This window comes from Dipodomys spectabilis, unplaced genomic scaffold (genome assembly GCF_019054845.1).
Source record: "Dipodomys spectabilis isolate Male_0828 unplaced genomic scaffold, ASM1905484v1 ptg000174l, whole genome shotgun sequence".
In the NCBI taxonomy this organism is placed as follows: domain Eukaryota; kingdom Metazoa; phylum Chordata; class Mammalia; order Rodentia; family Heteromyidae; genus Dipodomys; species Dipodomys spectabilis.
The window spans coordinates 885,673-912,417 of record NW_024870851.1 but is presented as its reverse complement, the minus strand read 5'-3'; the positions used below and the strand labels follow the sequence as shown (position 1 = coordinate 912,417).

The 26,745-nt window shown below is 49.5% G+C and overlaps 2 protein-coding genes across 3 annotated transcripts; both read left to right on the top strand.

The window, feature by feature from the left end:
• Positions 1 to 1,647: 1,647 nt before the first annotated feature.
• Hoxd4 (homeobox D4) lies at positions 1,648 to 5,379 on the top strand. Its single transcript, XM_042694049.1, has 2 exons — positions 1,648 to 3,206; positions 3,730 to 5,379. Exons 1-2 carry the CDS (start codon positions 2,780 to 2,782, stop codon positions 4,068 to 4,070), a joined length of 768 nt encoding a protein of 255 aa, XP_042549983.1. The 5' UTR covers positions 1,648 to 2,779; the 3' UTR covers positions 4,071 to 5,379.
• Hoxd3 (homeobox D3) lies at positions 4,082 to 25,779 on the top strand. 2 transcript variants are annotated; one of them, XM_042694043.1, is made up of 4 exons: positions 4,082 to 4,165; positions 15,044 to 15,129; positions 19,996 to 20,623; positions 22,858 to 25,779. In XM_042694043.1, the coding sequence occupies exons 3-4, from the start codon at positions 20,080 to 20,082 to the stop codon at positions 23,613 to 23,615; spliced, it is 1,302 nt and encodes a 433-aa protein (XP_042549977.1). In that variant the 5' UTR covers positions 4,082 to 4,165; positions 15,044 to 15,129; positions 19,996 to 20,079; the 3' UTR covers positions 23,616 to 25,779. The 2 variants fall into 2 exon arrangements, with proteins under 2 accessions (XP_042549977.1, XP_042549976.1); XM_042694042.1 differs by lacking the exon at positions 15,044 to 15,129 and having other exon boundaries at positions 4,086 to 4,165.
• Positions 25,780 to 26,745: the final 966 nt, after the last annotated feature.

The window sequence follows — 26,745 nt, the reverse complement described above, 5'->3', positions numbered from 1 at the left end:
CTATAACAGGCTGGCTCTGGGTTTCAGCCCAGATCTGGTGTCCCCAGATCTCCCTGCTTTGCCCCCCCTTCTTCTGTTGCCCTGGCTCTGAGTGCTCATCTCTGCAGCGCTGCTCTCTTGCAAACCCACATTTGGCGCCTCGTAGCTGAACACAGCACAAAAAGCTAGGGAGATCAAAAGCATTAGTATGGGCAGTTGAGCGGGAGGTGAATATTTAACGCTTTTGTTCATCAATAACTCATTGGCTTTGACCTGTCTGAACAAGGCGAGCAATAAGGTGAAATGCAGGTCACAGCGTCTAACAAATATGAAAATGTTTACACTCCCCCCCCCCCCCAATTCTGCTCAGACCAGCAGGCTCCCCCAGTTTGTCTGGATAAACCCCAGGTAGGCCCTGTGTCGTGAGGAAGGTGGGTAGGTAAAAATACTTGGCATTAGGGAAAATTGTGGAGACTCTCCTGGGACAAACAGATTCAGCAGCCTTAGAGCCATTTATTATTAGAACTGGCATTCTAGAAACCTCTGAGAAATAGCTAACCCCGGTGAGGTATCATGCAAAGTATACAGTAGAAGTAAACAACTGATTTTTTGCCATTTTGTGTAGGAGGAGTCACCTTGTCCTAACCCCACCAAGATTCAATCCAGGCCCAAGGTTTGAGAGTCATTTTTAATTATGGGGGAGGTGAGTAAAACAATTAAAAAAATGGATATCTTCAGCCTACCACCAGGCACCTAAAAGCCCTATGCAATCCAGGGCATCTTTCTGCCACTGAATTCAGTCCAGCCCCTAAGTGCATCTGTGTTCTTGATGCCCTGAATTGAGGGGCAAACCCTGGACAGTGCGGAGGCGCTGGGGCGGGTGAAATTCGTGAACTTTTGTACTCTTGTGTGCTGCTGTCGGCAAGGCAAAAATAATGAAACTTTGTGATATGTTTGTAAATGATTTCAAATGACCCCTCACCCTGCCCTTCACCATTAGCACGCTGGTCTCAGCCCAGGGCGGCTCTGTGCCTGGGAGCAGAGCCTGCCTCCGGGTTTGCAGCAGCGGAGGGACGGAGAGGCCAGCCGGGCTGAGGGTCCAGGAAGGTAAATGCGTGACTTCTGGGAGAACTAGCTGTGACACCACTGGGCAGAGGGAAAAAGAAGGAGCTAGAGATACTCTTCTTTTGGCTCTTTTTGTTTTTCTGCTGCTGCTGAGGGCATCTGCTCCTTTCTGGTGGGAAAAAAAATCCTAGAAAACAATCAAACAACAATAAAAATAAAAACCTACTGAATGAGGTAGGGAAGGTAGTTGAATCCTGAGAGAAGGTACTAGAACCACCATCTCTGGGGTGGATTCTTTTCTTTTCTTTTCTTTTCTTTTTAAAGAAGAATGTCCTAATGGCTCAGCCCTGGCCCTGGCAAATGAATGAGGGAACTCGCTACTTAGAATTGTCACCAAGCTACCTGAACTGTCTCTGAAAGCCAGGCTTCTTAGATCTGTCAGAGGCTCGGAGCAAGAGACCAGAGCTGGCAGCAGTCTGGGTATCTGTCCTGGATAGAACCCAGAAGTTGTAACGTTGTCTATATATACCCTGTAGAACCGAATTTGTGTGGTATCCACATGTCACAGATTCGATTCTAGGGGAATATATGGTCGATGCAAAAACTTCATGTTTCTCCGAAATAACCAGAACTGGAGAGAGTAAGAGGGAGCCGGTGCAGGTCAGCAACTTCTTTCTGTTTTATTGCCTTGGACTTCAGGAGGATCGACTGTGCCTGGTGACACCGTGCAGCCTTTCCCTGGAGAAGCTCCTCACCTTTAAATAGAGGTTTCCCTGGGTGCGACAAAAAGAAGCCTTAGCTGGTTTCATAAAAGCAGGGCCAAAGGGCTAGGTTTGGGGATCCTGGGAGTAAGGTAAAAGACCAGCTAGGTTCAGCTCCGCTCTCTAAGAAATAAGTGGTAAAGGTACCCAGACTGGGGCTTGTTGGCTTTTAAAAGCCCTTGTGTGGGAAAGCAAGCAAGCTGAGAAGTTCATGAGTACCTTTGTGGTGCATTTCAGAGGGGTCTCTTCACCACCTTTCTGGCTCAACACTCTTCAAGAGCCTGGACATCGATGTCCCCCTGCCATGCAGCAAGGCCCCACTTAGGCTAGGAGCACCCTACCCTGGGCACTAATAGGAAAGCATTGTGGTTACTCATTGCCTAACTTAATTCAGGCCCGCCAGATTCTGGTATCTTTTGGGTGACCCTGACGAAGACAAAGCCAGGACACAGTCTTTGTATGGCAGAGTCGCGTCTCCCGCCCGCCTGGGCCGGTGAGCTGCCCGCCAAAGATACTCGGTCCAAGGCAGAGGCACCTTGCCCACTTACCCTTCCTTGCTTTGCACCCCGCTTGAACGACTCATTTCCCCCTGAACTGTGCCCATTTTGAGGGGTTGCTGCAGGCTATGGTGAGTGGAGAGGGCATGGAAGGTTAGCAAAGTCAGGGACAGAGGAAGAAAAAACAAAACAGTACCTGCTGGGGGTAGGGATGCTGGGTTGGAACTACTTTAACATCTGGCGGGGACCCTCAAATGTGGCAAGGCGAGTCACTTGATTACACGTATGTTATTTAGTTAAATTTGTGAAAATTATGAGATGCTCACCAACCCGGTGATAAACTCGCTCCCTCCCCATTGGCTGGCCTGGTCACATGGCCGTCCAACTTTATTCAGTTGACAGCAAGTAGGAGGGCCCTATGGAAGGAGAAAAAAAGACAACACGAGAAAAATTAGTATTTTCTACCTTCTGAAATTAATGGCCATGAGTTCGTATATGGTGAACTCCAAGTATGTGGACCCCAAGTTTCCTCCGTGTGAGGAATATTTGCAGGGCGGCTACCTAGGCGAGCAGGGCACCGACTACTACAGCAGCGGCGCACAGGGCGCTGACTTCCAGCCCCCGGGGCTCTACCCGCGGCCCGACTTTGGTGAGCAACCCTTTGGAGGCGGCGGCCCTGGGCCGGGCTCAGCACTGCCTGCACGGGGTCACGGGCAAGAGCCCAGCGGCCCCGGCAGTCACTACGGTGCCCCAGGAGAGCCGTGCCCGGCGCCCCCGCCCGCGCCCCTGCCTGGCGCCCGGGCCTGCAGCCAGCCGGGCGGCCCAAAGCAGCCGCCCCCCGGGACGGCACTCAAGCAGCCCGCCGTGGTGTACCCCTGGATGAAGAAGGTGCACGTGAATTCGGGTAAGGCATGGGTCCAGCCACCTCCCTCTATCCCCCCCACACCCTCAGTGGATCTGAGCCCCCCCGGGGGGGCTGCGAGTGGGTGGGGAGTGGGGAGCCTCCTTGGGTGCCGCAATTACTCTCTCCATAAATTTTTATAGCTGAGGGAGCAGGCCGGGACCATGTGGCTGACTGCTTGGCTGTGGGCGCAAAAGGGGGTGGGGATGGGGGTGGGGTGGGGGGAGGACTCCATTTTCAAAGCGGAGGGAACGCAGGCAGAGGAGCAGAAGCGTGTTCCCCAAATGCTCAGGAATCAGCAGCTCCGGGTGGGCCAGGGCCAAAGGAACGCGGGGAGCCTGGGGGAGTGGGTGCTGGGGAGGGTGTGCGCAGGGGAGCGGGGCAGAGGGGGGGGAGGCCGGCGAGCTGGAGAGCGCGGGGAGGGCCGTGTGGGCCTCGGGGCCCGCCAGGAAGTGAGCGGCGGAGGCCAGGGGCCTAAGTAGTGGCTGGGCGCTGACCTGGTTGTACTGTCTGTTTTGTTTCCTAGTGAACCCCAACTACACCGGCGGGGAGCCCAAGCGTTCCCGGACGGCCTACACCCGGCAGCAAGTCCTAGAACTGGAAAAGGAATTTCATTTTAACAGGTATCTGACAAGGCGTCGTCGGATTGAAATTGCTCACACCCTGTGTCTATCCGAGCGCCAGATCAAGATCTGGTTCCAGAATCGGAGGATGAAGTGGAAAAAAGACCACAAGCTGCCCAACACCAAGGGCAGGTCATCATCATCTTCTTCTTCTTCTTCATCTTCCTGCTCCTCCTCAGCTGCCCCGGGCCAGCATTTGCAGCCAATGGCCAAGGACCACCACACGGACCTGACGGCCTTATAGAAGTGGGGATCCTGGGCCCATCCCTCTCTGTGCTCCAGGCTGAGCCGAAGCTGTGGGGGCAGGCCGGGCCTGCTGTCACCTCGCTGGGTTCTAAGGTACTGTGGGGTGGACCTGGGACCTGCAGGCCGCCCTCGGACTAGGTTAGCATCCTGCCCGAGGGCAGCCCCCTCCCTAGAGTGGGGATGGGGGTGGGAGGGTGGGCGGGATTCTGTAAGTATATGATCCTATGGCAGGAGCTACTGAGAACATAAAACCCTGGCGAGTCATTAAACTCATGAAAATGTCTGCTGTTGGATTTTGAATTTGCAAATGAAGGTTGGATGCTTTATCCCAGTGTGAATTTGGACGTTCTCCCCCACTCCACCCCTCCAGGGAGCTTTGTGGTTTACTTCATGTGGGGGAGTTGAGGCAGAAGGTTGCCCCCCCCCCCCCCCCTGCGCTAGGTGCTTCCAGTGAGTCCAGGAGAGACTACCAAAATTTCTGAACTTTCTGAGGTGGCTTGTATTATTGCCAGTGTGCTAAAAAGAATGCCATGCTCCCAGTGGCCCATGCTCAAAGGAATAAATCTAAGAAGGAAGTACAAATGGGTTGTTTTATGTTTAGATTATATTTGCTTTATTATTTATTTGTTGGGGGTTGGGGTACAGAAAATAACTGACACCTTCCTGCCAAAATTCTTAAGAGGGTAAAGGGGTTGAGCTTCAAGGAGCTGGTCAGAGATACCTAGACTTACTTTTGGCTATAACTGGCATTGTGATCTCCACCTACTTCCTACTCCCTAGAAATAAGTATAAGGGCCTTTAATCCTTCTAGAGAGAAGTAGAGTTCTTGAAAATGTATTCCCACACATGCTTACACTGTGATTGCACTGTGCTTACAAGCAGTTCTGGGTGGTTGAAGGAAGAGGGAGGAAAAAGGAAACAAATGGCCCAACATTTTCTTTCTGAGGAATGAAAACAAAACCTCTGTGCTCTGACTTGTTCGATAATGACTGAATTTTCTGTTCCAACCGAATTCCAAATGTCCCAAATATTCCTCATTGCAGTATTTGATAAGAATTCATGTGTGGCTTATATGGGTGTGGGGCTGTGCAGTTGAGGAAAAGTGGGTAGGTGAACAAGTCTTGTGTTTGTAAAAAGGAATTATGCCTAGAAGTACACAAAAGTTGCTCTTAGAGTTTTCCCTAAAGTTTTATTTTTTTAAAGCAAACTGAATAAGTGATTTTTTTTCAAACCATTAAGCAGAAGCAGAAATTGCAAACGTGTAAAAGTTTTCAGGCCCTCTTCTTTGCCTTGAAAAATCATGGCTTTATAAACAATAAATCAACAACAAGACAGATTTTTTTTTTAGTCACTTTTCTTATGTATGGCATGTCTGTGAAGAGCTTAAAGCTCAGTTTTTCTAAAATGTTGAGTCTTAAGGACAAGGGGCATAGAGTACATCAACTAGAGTTGATGTACTCAAATGAAACGAGTCTTTGAAAGTTTTAACCCCCAAAAGCCTTCTACTCCAAAAAAGAGACCCTTGACTCCATCCACCAAAAAGTAACAAAGGAGGGGGAGGGAGATGGGATAAACTTAAATCTTAATTCTAAGATCCATAATGAAGTTACTTGCTCAGTACTTTAGAACATTTTAGCAGGTTTTAGTAGCAATCTTTAAAATACACTTAAATGGAGGGGAGGGAAAAAGACTATCTCTTGAAGGCACGTTCTTTGGTTGTGTGTCTCCTGAGAGCTAAGGGCAGGTATTCACTGAGGTCCCTATGCTAAAATTCCACTTCTCTAAAGTATCATCCAAGCCTTGGTCTTTTGTATTAGACCCTGGGGACAGCTCTTTGTTCCTCCTTGGGGTGAGCCTGGCTCTCAGACTTGCACATGGCAATACTTGAATATCGCCACGTCGGGATATTAAAGATGGATATTCCTGCATTATTCCCATCATTGTTTCTATGACAAAAAGCACAGAGTTCATACATAGTCAAGACGTCTTTTTTCTGACGCCCTCACGTTGAGAAGCTGAAAAGGTATTTTACTGAAGTTTGGCTAAATTACAGAATCAGGTTCATCCAGAGGACAAATTTTCTATTCGATTAGCTGTATTTCAGCCGGGAGGACTGACCTCTAAACCCTTAACCTTTTGGACTCTAACTACCCTTCTCTTCTTTTTTCCCCCCTTCTAACATGGAGAACAGTCTTTGGATGTAGCATTTGAAAAGAGCCGCTGTCCTTAGGCAAATTGGAAAGTTGCTAAGATGCTTTCCTAAAACCCAAATATGTGCATACATTGAGGCTTCTTCTCCTTGGATGGGGAAAAAGTATATATTTTCACAATATCCAACTATATAGATAATTATGGGGATAATTATATAGATTTTTTCCCCTCTCCCAAGAAATTCTGGTTACTTACCAGATCAAGTGCCATGCTGCCTTCACCCCTGCCCCAAAAGAAAGCCAAAAGACATGTTTTCCTGAGGAAAACCCCAGCTACTTCTCAAACATAGGCCCACTATTTTGGAAAGTAACTTAATCAGAGAAACAACTTCTTTGTTTATAAGTCTCAGCTCTCTTTCTCAGCTTTGAGGGATTGTCTTTTGAAATGTTAATGAAGCCTGGTTGGCCTAGAGGGCAGCTCCCTATCCTGAAGACCCACTTGGACCCCAGTATCCATTTGGGCCCACAGGCGTGGACTAGGAAAGAAACAGGACCCCCAACCACCCAGGACAGGGGAGGGAATGAGTTTCCATCTGTGAACTGCTCTGGAGAAAGTTTGGTGTGCTAAGGCTCCAGTGCCCATTTGCTATAATTTATTTTCAGTTTATTCCCCCAAATATGAGCCAGAAATGTTTGTTTGGGTGGTGGATTTTTTTCTTTGAAACCTGTGTTGGTGTCATGACACGGGGAGTGAAGTGTTTGCTGAGTACACTACTCCTGTGACTACCATCTCGCTCTGTCCATTGCAGCCTTTTGTTGTGAGATGACATTGTCAGTCAGCCTCGGAGCCTGTTCACATGAGATGCTTTTTAAAAAAAAAAAAATAGAACTGACCAATGTTTCACTGCCACTGATTAAAGTATTATTTATGCTAATTGTTGCCTGTAGTTTTGATGTAATTCGTTTATCTATATTTGAAATAATAAAAGGTGTAGCAAAAAAAATCTCCCTCCTGTTTGGTGCCTTGAAAAAAGCATTCTTTGTTAAGACTTCTAAAAACTACTATTCAATATAAACAAACTATTTTTTTTGCAATAAATTAGGCTCCAATTAATTTGGTGCCTAAGGTGTGGTTAAAACCATATAAAGCTCAGCAATTGTTATGCACTCCTCCATATTCACTCCCAATTTGCCCATCATATCTTGTGATCATTGGAAAGCCTGAGGTTGGATTCAGGCTGTAGGGTGGTGGGCAGTATTTGTTGAAAGAAACAGAAATAACTGGCTGGGCTAATAGGGGGCTCCACCTTGGCTTTCTGTCCTGCCAGCCCCAGCCCCCTTAAGTCTAGGAGCCCTCAGAGGAGGGCTTTTGATTTGTGCTCTGAGAAATCTTCCAGCTCCCCAGATGCTGGGAGTGAGTGCTGGTTCTAGGCCGAGCTTAAAGCTAACTGGTGGCTGCTCTGACCTGACCCTGATAGTCTCCAATCTTGGGCTCCTACTTTTCTGGCACTGCTCAGCTCCACTGGAGCCTCCAGCACCTACTTTTCAGCACTTCTCCTGCCCCCCAGACAACAATAAACACTTCTCACTATAAAAAGTACCGGGCACTATTTTTATCACGAGGGCTTTCCCTCTACTTGGCCACAAGCCTTGCAGAGGGGGCCAAGGCAGCAGTCCCAAAAATAAATGGGGGCTTGCTCGAGACAGGAAATGAGCAGACTGCATAAAATCAGACATGTGTCCTTAATATATGGAAGGGCTTACCCCAGACGCGTGGACATGTGTATTTATAAGTGCACAGACAGAAGTTTCAATATTCAGACACATTTTAGGATTGTCCTCTGCCCGTCTTCTCTTTAATGGCTCCTCCTGTGCCCACCAATACATCAATACCGTTGTGAGTATTGGATCACCGTCAGGGATGAGGGGGACGCCGGTCCATAGCCTAGCCTACTGAGTACAGTACAGTAAATCGGGACCCTCGGCAGACGGCGCTTCCCGCCAGCGCGCCCGCCATGTTGGGGAGCCCTCCCTGCCCCCCGCACCGCGCTGGGCAGCCAGGGTTCGCCAGCAGTCGGGGGAGGGCCTTTCATAACCCGGAGAATTTTCAAAGTGCGAGGAAGATGATAAGAATAGATTTCTACAAGTCCCGACCACGTGATTGGCGAAATAATTAATTCAGCACGTCCCTTAAGAAACACGGAGTCGTCATTAATCTGCCACGCAAAGGGCTCTCTCCGACTTGGAAAGTGCAGGGATCCCAAGAATATCACCCGCCGAGGGGGGCCGCGCGGCGCCCCCGGCCCTCCACCCCGGCGGCGGGGCCCGGGAACGCGGCCGGCAGGTAAATATTTTGGCGACTTTTATTTCATCTGATTTAAATCCTTAATGAACTTAGCTGTCAGGGCCGCTGACAAATAGTTCCCTTTGCTTCCTGATTTGGAACCGCGCGCCGGCGAGAAGTTGTTAGTGGCTTGGATGGTGACCTTTGGTTCAGCAAAGCTTTGCACTTATGAAAAATTACTGAGAGCGGCCGAGTGGAGGGGGGGAGAGGGAGGGTACGGGTGAGGATGTGAGGGTGTGCGAGGGGCTCGGTGTGAGGGGTGAGGGGCTCGGGTGCGCACTGGCAGCTCCGAGACAACAGGAGTTGTAAAAAGCCGACCCGGCTGGGGACACGCCTGGCGCACGCGGACCGAGGTTGCCTGTGTCTACCGGGAACAATGGTCGCTGTCACGGCATCTGCCGCCTATTCTTAAACCAGCGAGAAAAGGCCCCGGCCCTTTTTTTTTTTTTCCCAAACGAGGGTCGTAAATTTTTCTTTGCGTCATAATAGAAGGCTATAAAATCGAGTTGAAATTTTACCCCAGGCAGGTTTTAACCAACAGATAATGATTTCCGAGTTGCTTCTCCCGCTCTCCTCCCTCCCTACCCAAGCTTTGCTGCTTCCGTCACCCCAGCGAGGAGTTTCTTCTTCTTCTTCGCCCTTTATTTTTGTATTTATTTTTGAAGATCTCCAATGAAAGCAGAAAGAAGTCTTGCCTTTGGAATGGGGGAGTCCAGGGTGAGGGGAAATCTTCGGGAAAGGCTAGTGGGGAGGGAAGGGGGAGAAGCCGGTTGAGCTGGAAAAAAAGAATCAAACCCCCCAACAGTCTCCCACGCTCCATTTCAGCCGTTTTCACCCGCTCGCTCTCCAGGAAGATTTGCCATCCTGAAAGCAAACCTCACTTCCAGCTCATTCCTAGTTTGCTCGCAGAGAGAAAGGCTGGGAGCTGGAGCAGGCATTCTCTCTCTCTCTGGCTCCAAGATCCGACCTGAGTGCCCAGAGGACAGCCTCTTTAGTCGCCTCCTTTCCTCTTGTCTGTGAGATGCCTCCACTGACTTTGAGGATTTCCGTGAGCTGGGACTGGCAATGTTTGGTGGTTGTTTTGGGGTTGTGTGTGTGTGTTTTCATTTCTTTTTTGGAGTGTGTATATTTCCCCGTCAGTCGGAAACAAAGTTCCCCGTTATGAATTATACATTCAAACAATAACACATTAATTCAATTATTCAAAGATGACAAATGTTTATGTGCTTAGCAAGTGACTCCAGTACAGATTCTGGACGCTTTCTCTAAGCTGCCTGCATTTTTCTCAATGAGAATCCTTCTCCTCTCTCCTCCCCCCTCCTCCACCCAATTCGACTCACCCAGACATCCCCTTGTAGGCCCAGAGAAGAACCCACAAAAAGCCTCCCAGCCCGGCTGGCAGCCTGCAGCCAGCAGCCTCTCAAGGCCTGGACTTGGCGGGCACCGGCCCGGGCTATTTTATCAGCCTGACAATTGCTTGGGTTGGTGTGATAAATCATCGTAAGTAATTCCTGAAAGGGTGTGAGGCTGTTGGGGGCCGGGAGAGGACTGTAAATCTTTCCGGTTTATTGCTCTATGAACATATGCTCCGATTGAAGAAGGCTTAGATCCTTTCCTGGAGACAAATTCCCGCAAAGCAGCCCCCCTCTTTGGCTGGGGATTAACACTTGCCTCGGGCCTCGGGCTCGGGGGCCCCTGGCAGGAGGCTTGGGGTGGGGTGGGGGGGGCAGGGTTCTCCTGGCGGAGGTACGATTGGGGGAAGGAACCCAGGGTCCGGCTAGGAGAGGTACCCCGAGTGGGCCTCCTTCTTGGCCAGACAGGTGAACAAAAGGAAAGGTTCTCCACCTTGCTCTGGGGGCTCAGGCCCGTGCCCCGACCAACAAGACTTCTTCTGGTCACCGGTGTGGGGATTCAGAGGACTCTAGCTCCCTGTTTTTGCGCTCAACTATGGTTTTCCGCCTGCTGTTCGGCCCGGCCCCGCTCTTCTGCAAGCTGTGAGGAGGCATCGACCCTGGAGGGACATGCCTCTTCAGAGCTGGCAGAGAAATACGAATTTGGAGTGGGAGTGGGTGCATCGCATAATGTACGATTTGGGGGTTAGGGCCACTTTAGGGGCGTTCCCTTGGAGCTCGCTGCAACCTGAGAGGGATCGACGGGGCTTAACTTTTCTTCCCACACCAGAACCTGTACGATAAATCCCGCCTGACCATTTGGAGAATGATGAATCCTGTTGTAATACAATATTTCTAAAACAGAACTTTCCTTATGCCCCAGGTAAGCCTCGCTGTGACTGATTTCCCAGGCTCCCTCGCCTTCCTTGTGGCACCGCAGGAAGCGGGAAGCCCAGCTGGTCTGTCGCTGGGCCTGCGCGATGCCTTAACTGTGCGCAGATCTGTGGCCGTTCAGGTCCCGGTGGGCACAGATACAGGCCTAGGTGATTCTAGACCTTGAAGGCCTAGGGTGGGGTGCTCAGGCCGCAGAGAAGGAAGGTTGCTCAGGGTTCTGGCCCGCTGCAGGGAGACTTTTCTGGCTCCTAAGTGGCAGCTTGCCTGCAGAGTCCGACAACGGGATCCTAGGCCCAAGGAAGTGGGTGGTGGTGGTGGTGGTGATGATGGTAATATGAAAGATCAGGAAAGAATGTCACTGGGTCCTACCTTGAAAGCCGAAGCCATTTCTCTGTACACCCTAACTGCCTCCCTGGTGGTGCTGAGGAGGAGAGAGTGGGGGGTCTCTGTAGGCAGCTGGGAGGGCTCCTCGCTTGGCTTTGCTTTCGGATATGAACCACCCCATGGCGGAGGAACCAGGGGACCCCCTAAATTTGTGCTGCTTCACAGCCCTCTCCAAAAAAAGAGGCATCCTCTAAAATTTCCAATCCACGGACCAGTCTGTTGAAAGACCGGGCCAGGGTCAGAGGTCATTGCAGGGAGAGACACACAAACTCCCACCCCACTGCTTGCAGCCGGGCTCTGACTGTGTAGGTCCCAAGCTGCAGAGAAGGAGGCGTCCCTTCCATCCCACACCCACCCGTGTCTGCCTTGGACAGCAGCCCGGGTCCCACGCCTCCTGCGCCCCTCCTCCCAGCCCCCCAGGCCTGGCTGCGCTCCTGGGCTGGATGGCGTGAAAGTTTCAGCCTCAATCAGTACAATCTTCCCTGGGGTCACGTGAACAAATATGTTCGCATTTGAAGGCAGCGTCTGTATTTCCCGACTATGAGGGGGGTTTCCGGGGCTCTCTCCAAATCCAGAAAGGTCTACGTTCCGAAAACAAAACAAACCCCGAGCTCTGGGGGGCCTGGGAGGGCTGGGCAGAAACCCAGGAGTGGGTGGGGGCGCGAGTGGCCGCTGCTGTGGGCCTGGGAGCCGACAGGCGGGCGGGCGGGCCGACGGACTAGCGCGCAGCGCAGGCGAAGCCAGCTCGGGGACTACGAATTCGTTCCTCCTGCGTTTATTGGTAGTTGAACCTCAGCCTGGTTCCGTTCTACCGGGAATTCTGTGTGCTTGGGTATATGGCCGCGCGTCTGCAAGCGCTCAAGACCAGGGTTGGGACAGTGTTGTCTGCAGACAAAGGGGGAAGGCTAGCTCTGCCCCCCACTGGCGCCCACTCTGAGGCCGAGGACACCAGGTTTATGATAAATTGGGATCCAGGTAAGCAATTGCATGACAAAATGGAAATCTTTGGGCACGGGACTGCTTGCTTCCCTAAGTGGGATACTAAATATGATTTATTTTGTGTAATGTGTGATCTTGATTATTGCCAATTGGTGAGGCAGCCTGCGTAGACCTAGATACACTTCTACATATACATCGAGGAAGGTGATTAATCGTAATGAGGTGTGCTTTGTGGGGATGTTCCCCGCCTACCAAAAGGTTAGGAGGACATTACCTTGCCAGACTTGGAGGGTGGCCGGCAGCACAGGGAGTGGTGGTAGCAGTTTGAAGAGTCTGGTGAGAGGACTGGGGGTTAGAGTTAGTATTTTGAGGGTAAATGTGCAGTTATAAGAATGGGCTGAAATGAAATGAATAAAAAAGAAACTTTTTTTTACACTGTCACTGCCAAAGTAAGATAGAGCATCATATTAATTCCGTGTCTTGAGCTGCCAAGCTGGGTGCAGGCAGATTGATTTATAAGTATTTAAAATAAACCCGGTGACCAGCCAGCTCCTTGCATTGTTCTGGGAGTCAGCTCCATACACTCAGCCTTTACCTCTTATTGTTGGCTTAGATTTTTTTTTAAACTGGGGAGTTAAAATGCTACTAGGCTTCTCCCCCTATATTTAAAAGAGCCCCCCAAACTGCACTGAGGAGTTTGGGAGATTGTTCTGACATTCTCACACCAATCTTAAGGTTTGGGCTGCAGTAGTGGCAGAGAACTGGTTTGGTGTTTCTGGGTCCTCCCCCAAAGGACCCAGAGTGAAAGTTAAATCCATATATCCCTTCCCACATCCCACCCATCATTTTGTTTACTCATTCTCCAAGCTCTTGGCTGGGGGAGGAGAGAATAAACTGTCTTGGGTCTCTCCCCATGAAGGCCAGAGTGAGTGGATTCACTCTCCTAGAAATGCCACTGGGCCTGATCTGACTAGACTTCTATGGGGAAAAGACCCCAAAGGCAAGAGGCACTCCCTAAAGCTTCAGCTAGGACAGGCCCCGTGGGGAGAGCTGATTTTCAGGAGCCTCATCAAAGGAGAGCAGTAAAGTTGTTTTGTCAATTGCCTGCACTTGGCTCCACCAGAACTTAAAGTCGGTGGACATTTTTCTTCGCTCACTGCCTTGGAGCTGCTCGCCTGCCAGTTTAGTCAGCTGAATCCAATTACTGCGAGCAGCATTTCATTTGGCCCCATGGAGCACTCACTTATAACTTCCCCGAAAATTTCAATAATCCCCACCAAGGCTCCATGAGGTCCCTATCTTAAAGAGTTTTCCTGGGGTGCTCCTGGGGGTGGGGTGGGGTATGGGACCGGGACTGTGTGGAACCAGCTCTTCTTTGACAGCTTGTGGACAGGCCTCCCTCTGGCTACCCCAGTTTCTGCTGTGGAAAAGAGCATTCGAGTTGGTGGCACAGAGCCAGCCAGGTTAAGCACAATATTTTTGGCATGCAAAAAGCCAAAGTTGGCCCAATACTGGATGGTGAGTTGGCAAGGGAGCACGGGGGAGAAGGCATTGGGGGTTCTTCTTGTGGCCAGCTTAGGGTCTTCTTTCCTAAGCTTCCTACACCCAAGCACCACAAACTGTTCTCCCCACAAAGCCCAGGCACACACTTACCCCATTCCTCCGCGGCTGGAAAAGAAAATCTAGTTAGAGGCATCAGGGACCAAAGCCCTAGGTGGCCTCCCAACTTAGCTCTTCTTTTGAGGTGATGCTTCTACTTGAAGACTTTTAGAAATAAATAAGAAATGATCAAGTGGAGAAAATTGACATCCACCCACATAAATGTATAATATTCAGTAGCTTTGAGGCTGGAACAGCTGGTTTGAGAGCCCTGGTACCTTGCGCATCCACCATGCTGCCCAGACAGTCCCAGTCCAGCAGAGTTCTCTGGGGTAGGGGTCCGGCGAGTGATGCAGGGGTGACTGGGATGCTGAAACCTGCACTCGAAGTTAGGAGCCCTACCGGGCCGGGATCTCTCTGAGGCACTTCCGTTGGGTGTTCATTAAGGGGTGAGTTATTGCAGCGTGAGCCAAAGGTCACTTCAAAGGCTTATGGCTGCACTTTCTTGTCTTTAGAAGCCCTGGAACGCTTTGTGTGGGGCTTTCCCCGGTGCACTTTAGTGTTTGCAAACTACTGAGTCGACAAATTGCACCGGGCAGAGGCAAAGAGGAAATACTCTGTGTGTGTGTGTGTGTGTGTGTGTGTGTGTGTGTGTGTCCTTGCACCTGACCAGGGGAACAGACCCACTGAGCAATGGCACTTGTGAGTGGAAGTGGACAGGATGTATATTTCTTAAGCAGTTTGCACAGCCTAATCTTGACCCAACAATATACAACCCCAGGCCAGGACATGGTGTGTACTTACTTGGATCAACTCACGGAAACTGAGATAAGAGATATAGTGCACAAGTCAGGAAACAGCCCCTAGTTCCCTCTTCACTGGGGCCCTGTGGGGTATACCAAGGGTAAAGATATACTCAGGTGCATCTAACATACCTACCCTCATTTCCTGCTGCCCTAAACAATGGTCTCCTTCCCAGTTCCACTCACTGCTTTCCAGGCACCTATGACACTTGGTTTACCCAGCCAGAGGGTAGGAGGGTATGGGCAGTTTCCCCTCCCCCATCCAGCCAAGGCTTTTGGTGTTTAAGGCTTCTAGTTCCCCAAGAGCCAATGGAGTCTTCTTTCTGCTGGGAAGAGGGCGTCTGGAATAGCTGTGGGCACTACATACAATAGGCACATTGATTTTGACACCCTTAAAGTGGGTAAGTCTCTCCTCGTGTGTTTGTAAGAGAGAACCAGCTGCTATTGAGTTTCCCATTTTGTTCCAGATCTGCCTCCACAGACTATCAAAAGAAACGAGGAGCCTACAAAAAGAGAGACAAAATTCAAGAAAACACACATATACAAAATTGTGGTGAGTGGGGGTGATTTAACTAAATACATTTCACTCCATTTCCATGTTTCCTGCAACTTAAGGTAGCCATCTCAAGATTCATACATCAAGACATAAAACAAAGGGCGGCTTTGAAGTGGATCACCTCGGTGTGAACTGCCCCCTGTTACACGGTAACCGATCATCAGCCTTCAAATTTATGGTGCTTTAATGGGGTGAACCCAGTGCCTTAAATGCAAGCTGTATTACAGTATTGAGTTATCTGGGTTAAATAAGAGTGATTTAGAATTCGCATCCAGGGCTCCCCATAGGGCAGAAGAATCTCATGCGGAGAGATCAGGAGAAGGAGGGGGGGGCAAAACGTAAATAAATCCTCTCCGGAGCAAACCCGCAAAGAAGGATTTTAAACAAACGAAAGTAGCAAAGCCATCTGGGAGAGAATCGTTGCTCAATTCCAGTGAGTTCACAAGAATGCCCAGTAAGAGGTTTGTTTCCCGAAAGGTCCCGTGGGTTTCGGAGGCCCTGGTTTAGGCAAAGCAGGGAGAATAAAGAGCCTTGGAGGATTTTTAGGGGAACGGATGCAAGCAGCGCTCCCTCGCCTCTCCCTTCTCTTTAGACTGGCCGGGACTGACTCAACGCCCTCCATCTACTACAACTGCAGCGCTAGACAGAGCCTGGCGACTTGCCGTCCCCTCCCGTCCCCAGGCTTCCCTCTCCCGGGGCCCTCCCCACGGCCTGCCGCCGGCCGGCCCGCGCCGGGCGGGCCTCTGCGCATCCATCCAGCCTTCCGGAGAATGAGGCCGCGGCGCGGCGGGCAGCAGGTCTTTGGTCCTCGGCGAGCTCCGCGCGTCCCCTCCCGCCGCTGGCAGCAGAACCGAGCTGCTCGCAGAGGCGGGCGCCGGCTACTTTATATAATCCGGCTGCTCCCAGCGTGCGCGAGCGGGAAAAGTGCGGAGTAGGGAATTCTTTTGCTGTGCTGCCTCCTACGCGGAGCCTGCTTTCCACTTCTGAAAAGTGCCGGGCCTTGGGAAGTGTTTTTCTTTTCATTCCTTACTGAAGCGTTTACTGCCGCCGTGGTCGCAGTCATAAATTTTGTTACAAACCACAATGACAGGTGCATTGATATGCACCGTGAGAGCTCCAGCTGCTTCATAACCCCGTCCCCTGGCCGCTGTGAGCGCCTTTTATTTATTCGGTATCATATTAGGTATTGATCCTGGGCAGAATTAAGTGCAGCGAGCAAGTATCGGGGCTCCGCTGCTTCGGAGGCTCGGCGGGTGCGGCGGGCCAGCGCGGCCAGGAGCCGGCGGCGGTAGCGGTGAGGTCGCCTTCCTTCCGGCTGGTGACCATTTGGCCCAGTCTTCCGGGCCTGGGGTTAGGGCCCCCCCGCCCCCCCCCCCCCCGGCTTACTTGGTCAACTTCCAGAGATTTGGGGAAGGACTAACCAGTCCCATTTGGTGTCCTTTCTCCTAGAGGACCAGGGGATGGCACAGAAGAGTATAGGGTGGCTGCACCTTCATGTTTCCCTCTTCCCCCGCCTGCGCCACTCTCGAAGGGTGGAAGGGAGGCAAAGAAAGAGGAAAGAGCAACTGAAAACTTAAAAAAAAAAAAAAAAAAGCCAAGCCCCAGCTCGATAGGCCCCTCCCCCCCCTCCAGGGCCTAACTTCACCCCCAGGGCCTAACTTCACCCCCTAGGCATTTGGGTCTTGGAGCCCAGATGAGCAAAGGTACCAAAGGGTGAGAAAAGAAAGCCTTAAAGGGGGGGGGGTGATCGAAAAGATGAGCCACTGAACAGTTGACCATTGTCCAAGTGATTTATGACCCAGTCCTGCTTTTTAGGTTCAAGCAGAGTTCACAAGGAGTAGGGATTTCTGGAAAGAAATAAGCCCCCCCCTTTTTTAAACCAGTTTGGTAACAATATTCTCAGGTTTTGCTTTAGGAGAGGGGCTTCTTTGGAGCATTGTCTTTCAGGAGGTCTGTGAAGTCTTTCCCAGTGAGGACAGCAAGCTGCTGCTCTTGCTTGTGGGGAAATGTACATTAAGGTACCAGACCATCTTTAAATGGGCCTGGACATTCCTTAAAATAGTGTAAACAGGCAGAAGAACAGGCTGGTTGTACAGGGAGCTACTCAATGTTTCTACCTTGGAGATCTGCGTACAAGGATTTTGGTGTTTGTTTTTTTTTTCTAGGAAAATGCTACAGGAACAAATACATATGTAAAGTCATCTGTCCCATAGACTTACCCAGTTCTTAAAGAAGCAGTTTTAATATTACTGTTCCACTTATGATAAACTTGGTCAACTTGGGGGGTGGGTTGTTTTGCTTCTACAATGACAGAAGCAACAGAAGTTTTGGTGGTCTGAGAGCCTGATGTAGCCACATAGACATTCAGAGCATTAAACCTAGAAGCAAGATCTCAGAAAAGTCCTGAAACTAATCCCAATTGGCAGGTCCTATGGCTTGGGGGCAAACTTATGTAAATATTAGTCACAGGATGAGGATCTGTCTCTCCATTTGATATTCAGTAACTTTAATAGCCAGGGTAAGATACAAGAAATTTATTGAAAAAATCATTCTGATGTAAGCTAATTTAAAAAAAAACAAGAAAAAATTAGTCCATCTTTGTTAGGTAGATACATTAACTGCATACATTTACACACACTAATAGAAACAATTCCTATAGCACCTCATTATAGTATCTATATCTTGTTGAGAAAGGCCTGTCTCTTATCAAGATAAAATGGACAACAATACTACCAAGCAAAAGGTAATTTGAAAGATTTTCTTAATTGGCTAGACAATTTGCTGAAAGTAGAGGGGAAAATGAGTGAATGGAGAAATGTTTTTCATATCTGTATTCAGAGCCATTGGGCCATATAAGCTATATAATGTGGTTCCTCTTGATGGCCACGATAAAAGGTAGGGAAACTTTCTGGGAAGTAAAGTTGCCTAGAAGATGAGATCAAGAATTAAGACCAGAGAGCTGACCTGTGCATTTTCTTTATCAAACAGACAAAAGTGATTGAATACTATTAGTTATACTTTAACTCCTTAGGAGTCTTTCAGAAGATGAAGGGGGAAGGATGAGAAGAAGAAAAAAACCCATGAAGAGTCAAGGGACACAAAAGGGGTAGAATTTTTCTTAGTCCCCCCCCTCTCAGAATTCTGAGTCTCATTCATCATGTCCTGAGAGATACTCTCATTGGCTGTGGATTGGGCAGGACATGGGGGTGAAATAGATGATTCAGAGCAGATGTCAATAATATTATCTATTTAAATAATAGATTCAGAGTAAAATGATGAAGTAATAAAATATTTCCATTCACCCATACTGCATGCATTTTAAAATCTAAATCCCTTCACTCATTTTCAGTGTCATTCCTTTTTTAAAAAAAAGTGGGAGGACAAAGTCAGGGACTAGAAAAATGTAGATAAGAGGGAAAAACTACTATGGCTTCAAAGTAAGTCTGGGACTTTGTGTCTGTGTGTGTGTGTGTGTGTGTGTGTGTGTGTGTGTGTGTGTGTGTGTGTGTGTGTGTGTGTGTGTGTGTGTGTGTGTGTGTACCAGTACTGGGGCTTGAACTCAGAGCCTAGGTGCTGTTCCTGAGCATTTTTGCTCAAGCTAGTATTCTAACACCTGAGCCAAGCTCCACTTTTGGCTTTTATTGTGGCTAATTGGAGATCACAGTCTCAAGGACTTTCCTGCCTAGGCTGGATTTGAACCATGATCCTCAGATATCAGCCTTCCAAGTACCTAGAATTACAGGCATGAACCACTTGTGTGCCAGGCCAATCTGGGGATCTTTCAAATCCTTGTCTTGGCTTTTATCTCCTAGTTTATCACATATTAGATGTCATTGTGATGATACATACAAATAACTGGGCAGATTCTCATCCTGTCATCACAAAATGGACTGAGTCTTTGTGAAAGATGCTGTCATTTTGAAGCCACACCAGGAAGGTACTTTTGAGGAGGGATCTCTAAAAGTGTGTTATAGGACTCTCTTTTGCCCATCAAAATACAGGGATTAGCCAGGCACTTATGGCTCACACCTGTAATCCTAGCTACTCAGGAGGCTGAGTTCTGAGGATTGCAGTTTGAAGTCAGCCCAAGCAGAAAAGTCTGTGAGGACTCTTATCTCCAACTAACTGTTCCCAAAGTGGAAGTGGAGCTGTTGCTTAAAGTGGTAGAGTGCTAGCCTTGAGTACAAAAGCTCCGGAACAGCACCCAAGCCCTGAGTTCAAGCCCCATGACCAACAAAACAAAAAGCAAAAACCAAACCACTGGGATTATGAGCTGTAGAGTGCTTGCTTTGTGTATATAAGACTGGGTAGGATCTACACCACTAAACAAACAAACAAACAAAAACACAGGGTTTATCAGATTGATTGATCTTTTCATTCATTCACTATTTCATTCATTCATTCAATAAACATTTATTGCAGTTACAACAGGAAGGTCATTGCACTAGATGTTAATAATATACAGAATGAATTAAACTCCATGTAGGCAAGGAGCTCACAGTTTAGGGGAAGACTCAGCCAGTAAAATGTAGGAGGCCATAAATATTTTTCCATGCAGTTCAAAAGCTAAACTGACATTCTTGGAGAAAGAAAAATATTTTAGGAGCACCTGGGAATGCAGGAGAAAGCACCTTTGCCAGGCTAATGTTGAGCTAAAGGAAAGGTGTTTCCCCTCTCCTTATATTTGTGTAATTTCTTCTTTCAAAGGATTCAAATAAACTTCATAGAACCCCAGATTTAGAACCTTGCCCATTTCTCCACTATGAGGTGGATGGGAAGCAGAGAGCTTGGGCTAGTCCTTCTACATAGACCGGTCTTGCCAATGACAGTCCCTCTGGGGCCTCTCACTTTTCTTCTTGACAGGTCACCTGGAGCCTGAGGGCTGGACCAGCTCTCTCAGGACTCAGCAGACACTGGAAGTAGTGGTGAAGGACACAGTGGTGGTCAATGTTATTTGAGCAGGGTCAGCAGGCCCTGGAGCTTCCTGAGTGCACCATGCAGAAGGCTGCATACTATGAAAATCCAGGACTCTTTGGAGGCTATGGCTACAGCAAAGCCACCGATACTTATGGCTACAGTAACCCCCATCAGCCATATCCACCCACTGCTGCTGCCAGCTCCCTGGACACTGAGTACCCAGGTTCTGCCTGCTCTATCCAGAGCTCTGCACCTCTCAGAGCCCCAGCCCACAAAGGGGCTGAACTCAATGGTAGCTGCATGCGACCTGGCACTGGGAACAACCAGGGTGGGGGTGGTGGTAGCCAGCCTCCTGGCCTGAACTCAGAGCAGCAGCCCTCACAACCTCCTCCTCCACCACCTACTCTGCCCCCATCCTCACCCACCAATCCTGGAGGAGGAGGAGTGTCTGCCAAGAAGGCCAAGGGTGGGCCTAATGCGTCTAGCTCCTCAGCTACCATCAGCAAGCAGATCTTCCCTTGGATGAAAGAGTCCCGACAGAACTCCAAGCAGAAGAACAGCTGTGCCACTGCAGGTAGCTCTGGGAGGTGTGGGGGGGGGGGGGGAAGGGGTCATCCTGGATCCAGAAAACCCCATCACTCAGTAAACTAGAGACCAAGAGGCTCTAAGGGTAACCTTGGAGACCATATATCTAAACTCCAACTCCTTCCTTCTTAGTGTTCTTGTTTGAGTTCATTAAGTGAGCTCACTTAAATTCTGGGATGCTGGGACTCAACATACTGACTTTATGTTTTCTTGGGTTGCTGGCAAAACTCAGTTCTTTCTGCTAACCTTTCAAACTTGGGCTGGGTTTAATGGCACATGTCTGGAGTGCCAGCAATTGGGAGGCTGACACAGGGGGATCTCTATGTAGCCTGGGCTACATAGCAAGACTACAACCAGCAAGCAAGCAAACAAAAACATACTAATTTACAAGAATTACCAATATATTTAATTGTTCAAAAAAGTTTTTAAGATAGGTATGTGATAAGCAACAAAATAACATTCTCACTTTTAATTTTTTTTTTTTTTTTGGGTCCAGTTGTGGGGCCTGAACTCTGGGCCTGGGCGCTGTCCCTCAGCTCTTCAACTCAAGGCTAGCACTCTACCACTTGAGCCACAGCGCCACTTCTGGCTTTTTTCATTTTTTTGCTTATGTGGTGCTGAGGAATTGAACCCAGGGCCTCAGACATGCAAGGCAAGTGCTCTACCACTGAGCCATCTTCCCAGCCCAGCATTCTCACTTTTATAGATAAGTAGATAAGGAAACTTTTAGTAAGTCTAAATAAAACTTGCATAAGATCATGAAACTCAGGGCTGGGAAGTTGGCTCAGTGATAGAGCGCTTGCCTTGCATGCATGAGGCCCTGGGTTTGATTCCTCAGCTCCACATAAGCAGAAAAAAAGCCGGAAGTGGCACTGTGGCTCAAGTGGTAGAGCACTATCCTTGAGCTGAAGAGCTGAGGGACAAGTGCCCAGGCCTAGAGTTCAGGCCCCACGACTGACAAACAAAAAAAAAAAATCATGAAACTCAAGTGGGTAGATTTGAATCCAACTAGTCTGACTCTCTAGGGGCCTACAAGGAATAAAGCTGACACCCCAGTTCAAGTTTCCCACTTTAGAGAACCCATTACAGCTATTCTAGAATGTTCTAGGGAGAAAGGGTGTGTTGATAAACAGAGGAGACCCTAGAGTCTCCTTTTCCAGGTCTATCCAGAGCATGTGGAAGAAGATAGGCATGGTCAGGAGGTGATGTTTTGCTCCTTATTTTTGCTCAGACTGCTTGGTTCCTGAAATTTCCTGACCTTGTGCTCTCTGATGGTGTTTATTTTCAGACAGATGAGCATGCTTCTGAGTCCAGGGCTAGTTGGGGGCCTGGGATGTGACTTGTTACCAGGTTTCTGGTCTGCCTGCTGTTCTCTGGGCTGCTCTTTCTGGGGGGAAAATATCTTCCAGCCTGCAAGCTCCTTCTGTCCCTCCCTCCGCAGCTCAGGAGCAGGCCCTCCCTCCCAGGAGAAATCCATTTGTCTTCTCAGTGAGGGAGTGGACAAGCAGCTGAGAAGTGGCAGGGGTGGTAGAAGGCAGTGTTGAGGTCGCTGCTCCTAGCACTGCCATACTCAAAATGCTTCTAGCCTGTCTTTGGGACCCCCAAAATTCCAGGGAAGATTTTTTTTTTGCTTGTTTGTTTCTTTGTTTATTACATCCCTGTCTTTGGATGCAGCTGGGCTGGATCAAGACACCAAGATCTCCACCCCTATTTCTTTGCTTTCTGGGTGCTTAGCTTAAGAACCAGCTTCTAAACAAAGCAGGCTGGAGCTGCTTCCCCCAACCCCAGCAGCAAAGATAGGAAGCAGTGTTCAAAGGAGTCTGGCCTTTCTTTGTAGTGGTGGGGAGGCTTTGCCAGCTGCTCCTAGTCTTGTATTCAAGTCTTTCATAGCCTGTGGGTTGGGAAGAGATGATGGGCTAGGATAAAGGGGAGGACAAAGTAAATTGTACCCTAGACGCAGATGGAGGTTGCAGGTGCGACTTATAGGTAGGCGGGGTGGGAGGCGGGGTGGGGGGGGGAGTGTGCTGGGGTGGTGTGTGTGTGTGTGTGTGTGTGTGTGTGTGTGTGTGTGTGTGTGTGTGGTTATCACTTGGAATCTTACCTCTCAAAAGTACCTGCCCCAGCCGGGATTGGAGGTGCGGGAAGGACTGAAGTACCCCTGTCCATTCCTGGGGGTCCCTCACCCCCTCATTCAGCGTCCTCTCTCCCTCCCTCCTTGCCCAGGGGAGAGCTGCGAGGACAAGAGCCCACCGGGCCCGGCGTCCAAGCGGGTTCGCACGGCTTACACGAGCGCGCAGCTGGTGGAGTTGGAAAAGGAGTTCCACTTCAACCGCTACCTGTGCCGGCCGCGCCGCGTGGAGATGGCCAACCTGCTGAATCTCACCGAACGTCAGATCAAGATCTGGTTCCAGAACAGGCGAATGAAATACAAGAAGGACCAGAAGGCCAAGGGCATCCTGCACTCGCCAGCAGGCCAGTCCCCCGAGCGCAGCCCGCCGCTTGGAGGAGCCGCCAGCCACGTGGCCTACTCCGGCCAGCTGCCACCGGTGCCCGGCCTGGCCTACGACGCCCCGTCCCCGCCAGCTTTCGCCAAATCGCAGCCCAATATGTACGGCCTGGCCGCCTACACGGCGCCGCTCAGCAGCTGCCTGCCCCAGCAGAAGCGCTACGCAGCGCCCGAGTTCGAGCCCCACCCCATGGCTAGCAACGGTGGCGGCTTTGCCAGCGCCAACCTGCAGGGCAGCCCGGTGTACGTGGGCGGCAACTTCGTCGACTCCATGGCGCCCGCGTCGGGGCCGGTCTTCAACCTGGGGCACCTCTCGCACCCATCGTCGGCCAGCGTGGACTACAGCTGCGCCGCGCAAATTCCTGGCAACCACCACCACGGACCGTGCGACCCTCACCCCACCTACACAGATCTCTCGGCCCACCACTCCTCTCAGGGACGCCTGCCCGAGGCCCCCAAACTGACACATCTGTAGCGGTCGCCGCGGACGCGAACTCGCGGCGCAATTACCTCTCTTGCTTTGGTGATGGGGTGGCGGGGCGGGGCCCGCAGGGCAGTTGGGGGACCCTCCCTCCCTTCCCCTCCCCCTCTGGTCCGGCTGCTGCCTGCTGGATCTAGTGGCGGAGGCGTCTGAGACCGGGCCTCCCCTCTCTGCGCGCGTCTTCCTTTGGGTGACTCGCCATAAATCAGCCACAAGGATCCTCCCCTGTAAGCCCGACAGTGCCACAAACTGCGGACCGAGGGACTCCAATCTGGTAATGGTGTCCCGAAGGTAAGTCCGAGACCCGCCAGCGGCATGTCCTGCAGAGGAACTAGAACCTGGAGAGTCCCGGGCTGGCCCGCATCTAGCATAGTTTCGGAGACCTTAATTTATATCCTTCTTCCCCTCCCAACGTAAGGATTGCCTCGGACTAAACGACCTGTATTTATTATTTGAAGCGAGTCATTTCGTTTCCCTGATTATTTATCCTCGTCTTAATGTATTTATGTGTATATTTGTAGAATTCTCCAGCCGAGTTTAGGTACACGCTCCATGGCCTTGGGGGCTACATTTCACCTCTTTAGTCCCTTTGGTCAGAACTAGTTGAAAGAGTAGTTTTGAACAGTTATAACCGTGGCTGGTGTTTGTAGTTGCTGTAAAGGATTAAGATCACAAATTGTCCTTCATGGGTAGAGTCAGGCAGCCCGGTGGTATGGCAAGACACGTTATTTTCTCTACAGCAGCAGCCTTTGCCACTCGACACAGTTTATTGATTTCAAATTGTCTGGTACTATTTGAACAAATATTTAGAATAAAAAATTTTCTCTGTCAGAGTGTATCTGTTCATGAACGCTTGCAAGCAGGTCATTCTTTCTTTATTCCGATGGAAGGCCCAGAGAAAGTTGACCCTTTGAAAATTGTTTATTTGGTATTTAGTGCACAAGTTGGTTTGGGGAGAAATACTTGATTACATTCCCACTATTGAAATGGGAAGGAGACCTTGGAGGATGCAAATCTAGAAAAATTCTGAGTGGGCTGATTGGAACAGGGCTTTGTCATGACAGCACCTATCTTGATCTTTCTAAACACAATAGACTGTTACAGTAGGGAGTCCAGAGGTCATTCTTTTTCTGCATTAAGTAATAAAAAAAACTTTAAAAGAAACCTGACAATCAAAGAAAAGACGTGAGATGTAGTTAGAATTGAACTATGAAAAAGCTAAGGTGTAAAAAAGGAACCCATTATTTGGAGACTGGCACCTGAGCTTTTTCTAAGAAATCCTGTCATGATTTTTTTCCCCCCACCGTTGTAATGGTCAATAGTTCACTTCTAAAGAATACAAATGTTCTCCATGATGTAAAATAATCAACGTTTCATTCATGGAACATAACACATATACACATCTTGTTTACTCCTATTTCTTTGTACAAAACGGACAAAAATGTCGTCTAAGATTTAGAACCACTTTGTAAATATTAGCGTGGCTCTTGCTTAGGGGTGGACAGCTTACACTTGCTTCCATGGGAGGGGACATTTGGAAAACGCCTTCAGATAAGGTTCAATTCCTTTGTATTTCAGAGAGTCGGCCCACGCATCTCTATTTGGTTTGACAAATAATGCAACTCCTACTCCATCCCCAGTGACCGAGGTGAAATTCCTATTGTGTGGAAATAATTTAACTCCTAATCTTCTGGTGGAACAACACTCGTTTCTATTTGGATGTTTGTGTTTCGCTAAGTAATGATGGCTCAACATAATATTTAGTTTCCTTGTTCCTTTGTGCTGTTTTAAAAATGGCATGTTAGATTGGGGTGGGAGGGGACATCCTTTTGCTAAATTTCACTCTATCAAGCAGGTTTAAAGTATATATGTTGTAGAAGTGTATCAGCAGAATAAATGACTTCAATCGAAGGCATATTTTACCCACTTTCAAGGCGTAACATTGTTTTCTATGAAACTTGCATCCATAGGCAGAATTTCTAATTGTCTTGTAAGAAATTATTTTTTATGCTATTAGGGAAATCAAAGAAGAGCTCGCTGCCTTGCAGGGATTACAACTACCTTTCTTAAGTGGCTAAATATTAAATAGATGAATTGTCAGGCTGTTTAGATTCAGCCCGGTTTTCCCTCATCTCCTCGTCCTACCATAAATAATAATAAAAAATACATAATGCATCATGGCTCCAGGCGTTTTCCAGCTTGGTGTGTTACCGCAGGAGTATCTGCTGAGTCTGCGGGTGTCTGCAAAGCCCCAAGTGTCATCTGTGGCTTAGGGTTTCATGGATTAGACTTTAAATGGTGTCTAGCTCGGCTGACATCAGCTTCCTCTCACACTCAGGCTTGGGGCTCCAGGGAAGTGCAGGATTGGGGGCTCCCTCCCAAAGGCCCTGCTAGAGAGAAGGAGAGGAAGAGGGGGAGGGGGAGAGAAAGAGAGAAAAAGAGAGGGGAGGGGAAGGGACGAAGGTTGGGGGGGGGGGGAGGGAGAGATATTAGAAGATGGAGGAAACTTATAGGACCAAATCTGCAGCTTTTTCTGACCTCTGGAGGTTCCTGAGACTTCTGAGAATTGCTGGATTTGTTGCAGGCACTGGCGTGAGTTCTGTGGCGGGTACACAGGTCACTCCTGGTGCGGGTGGGAGTGGCGCGCTCCCACGCGGCCAACCGCCCGGGTGAGCGCTGGACCCGAGGCACAACCATTTAAAACTTCATAAATTATAAACAAGCCGCCTTGGCCTTCACTGCAAATTCCGCTCCTCTTGAGCCTGCAATTAGTGTTAGGAAGCAGCAGAGTCTAAACACAACCAAACGCCCTCTGAAAGGCCCAACTGCTGGAGATTGCAAACCTTTATTTATTTCCCAGTGCCACCCCCTCTGCAGCCGAGGTTTACACACACAGTTGCCACCTCCCCCGCCACCGCCGGCGGGACACACTCGGCTGGCTTCCCGCTCTGCCAAGGAAGGTCACAATAGCTGCTCTATCCACCGAGGCGCCGGCCTCCTCCCTCCCCGAGCTCCCAGAAGCCAGGAAAGAGTGGGGGAGGGGAGTCCGCTTAGGCAATGGCGCCCTGTTCCGGGTAGGACCTACAGAGGGGAGTGACAAGGGAAGAAAACCTCCTCCATACTA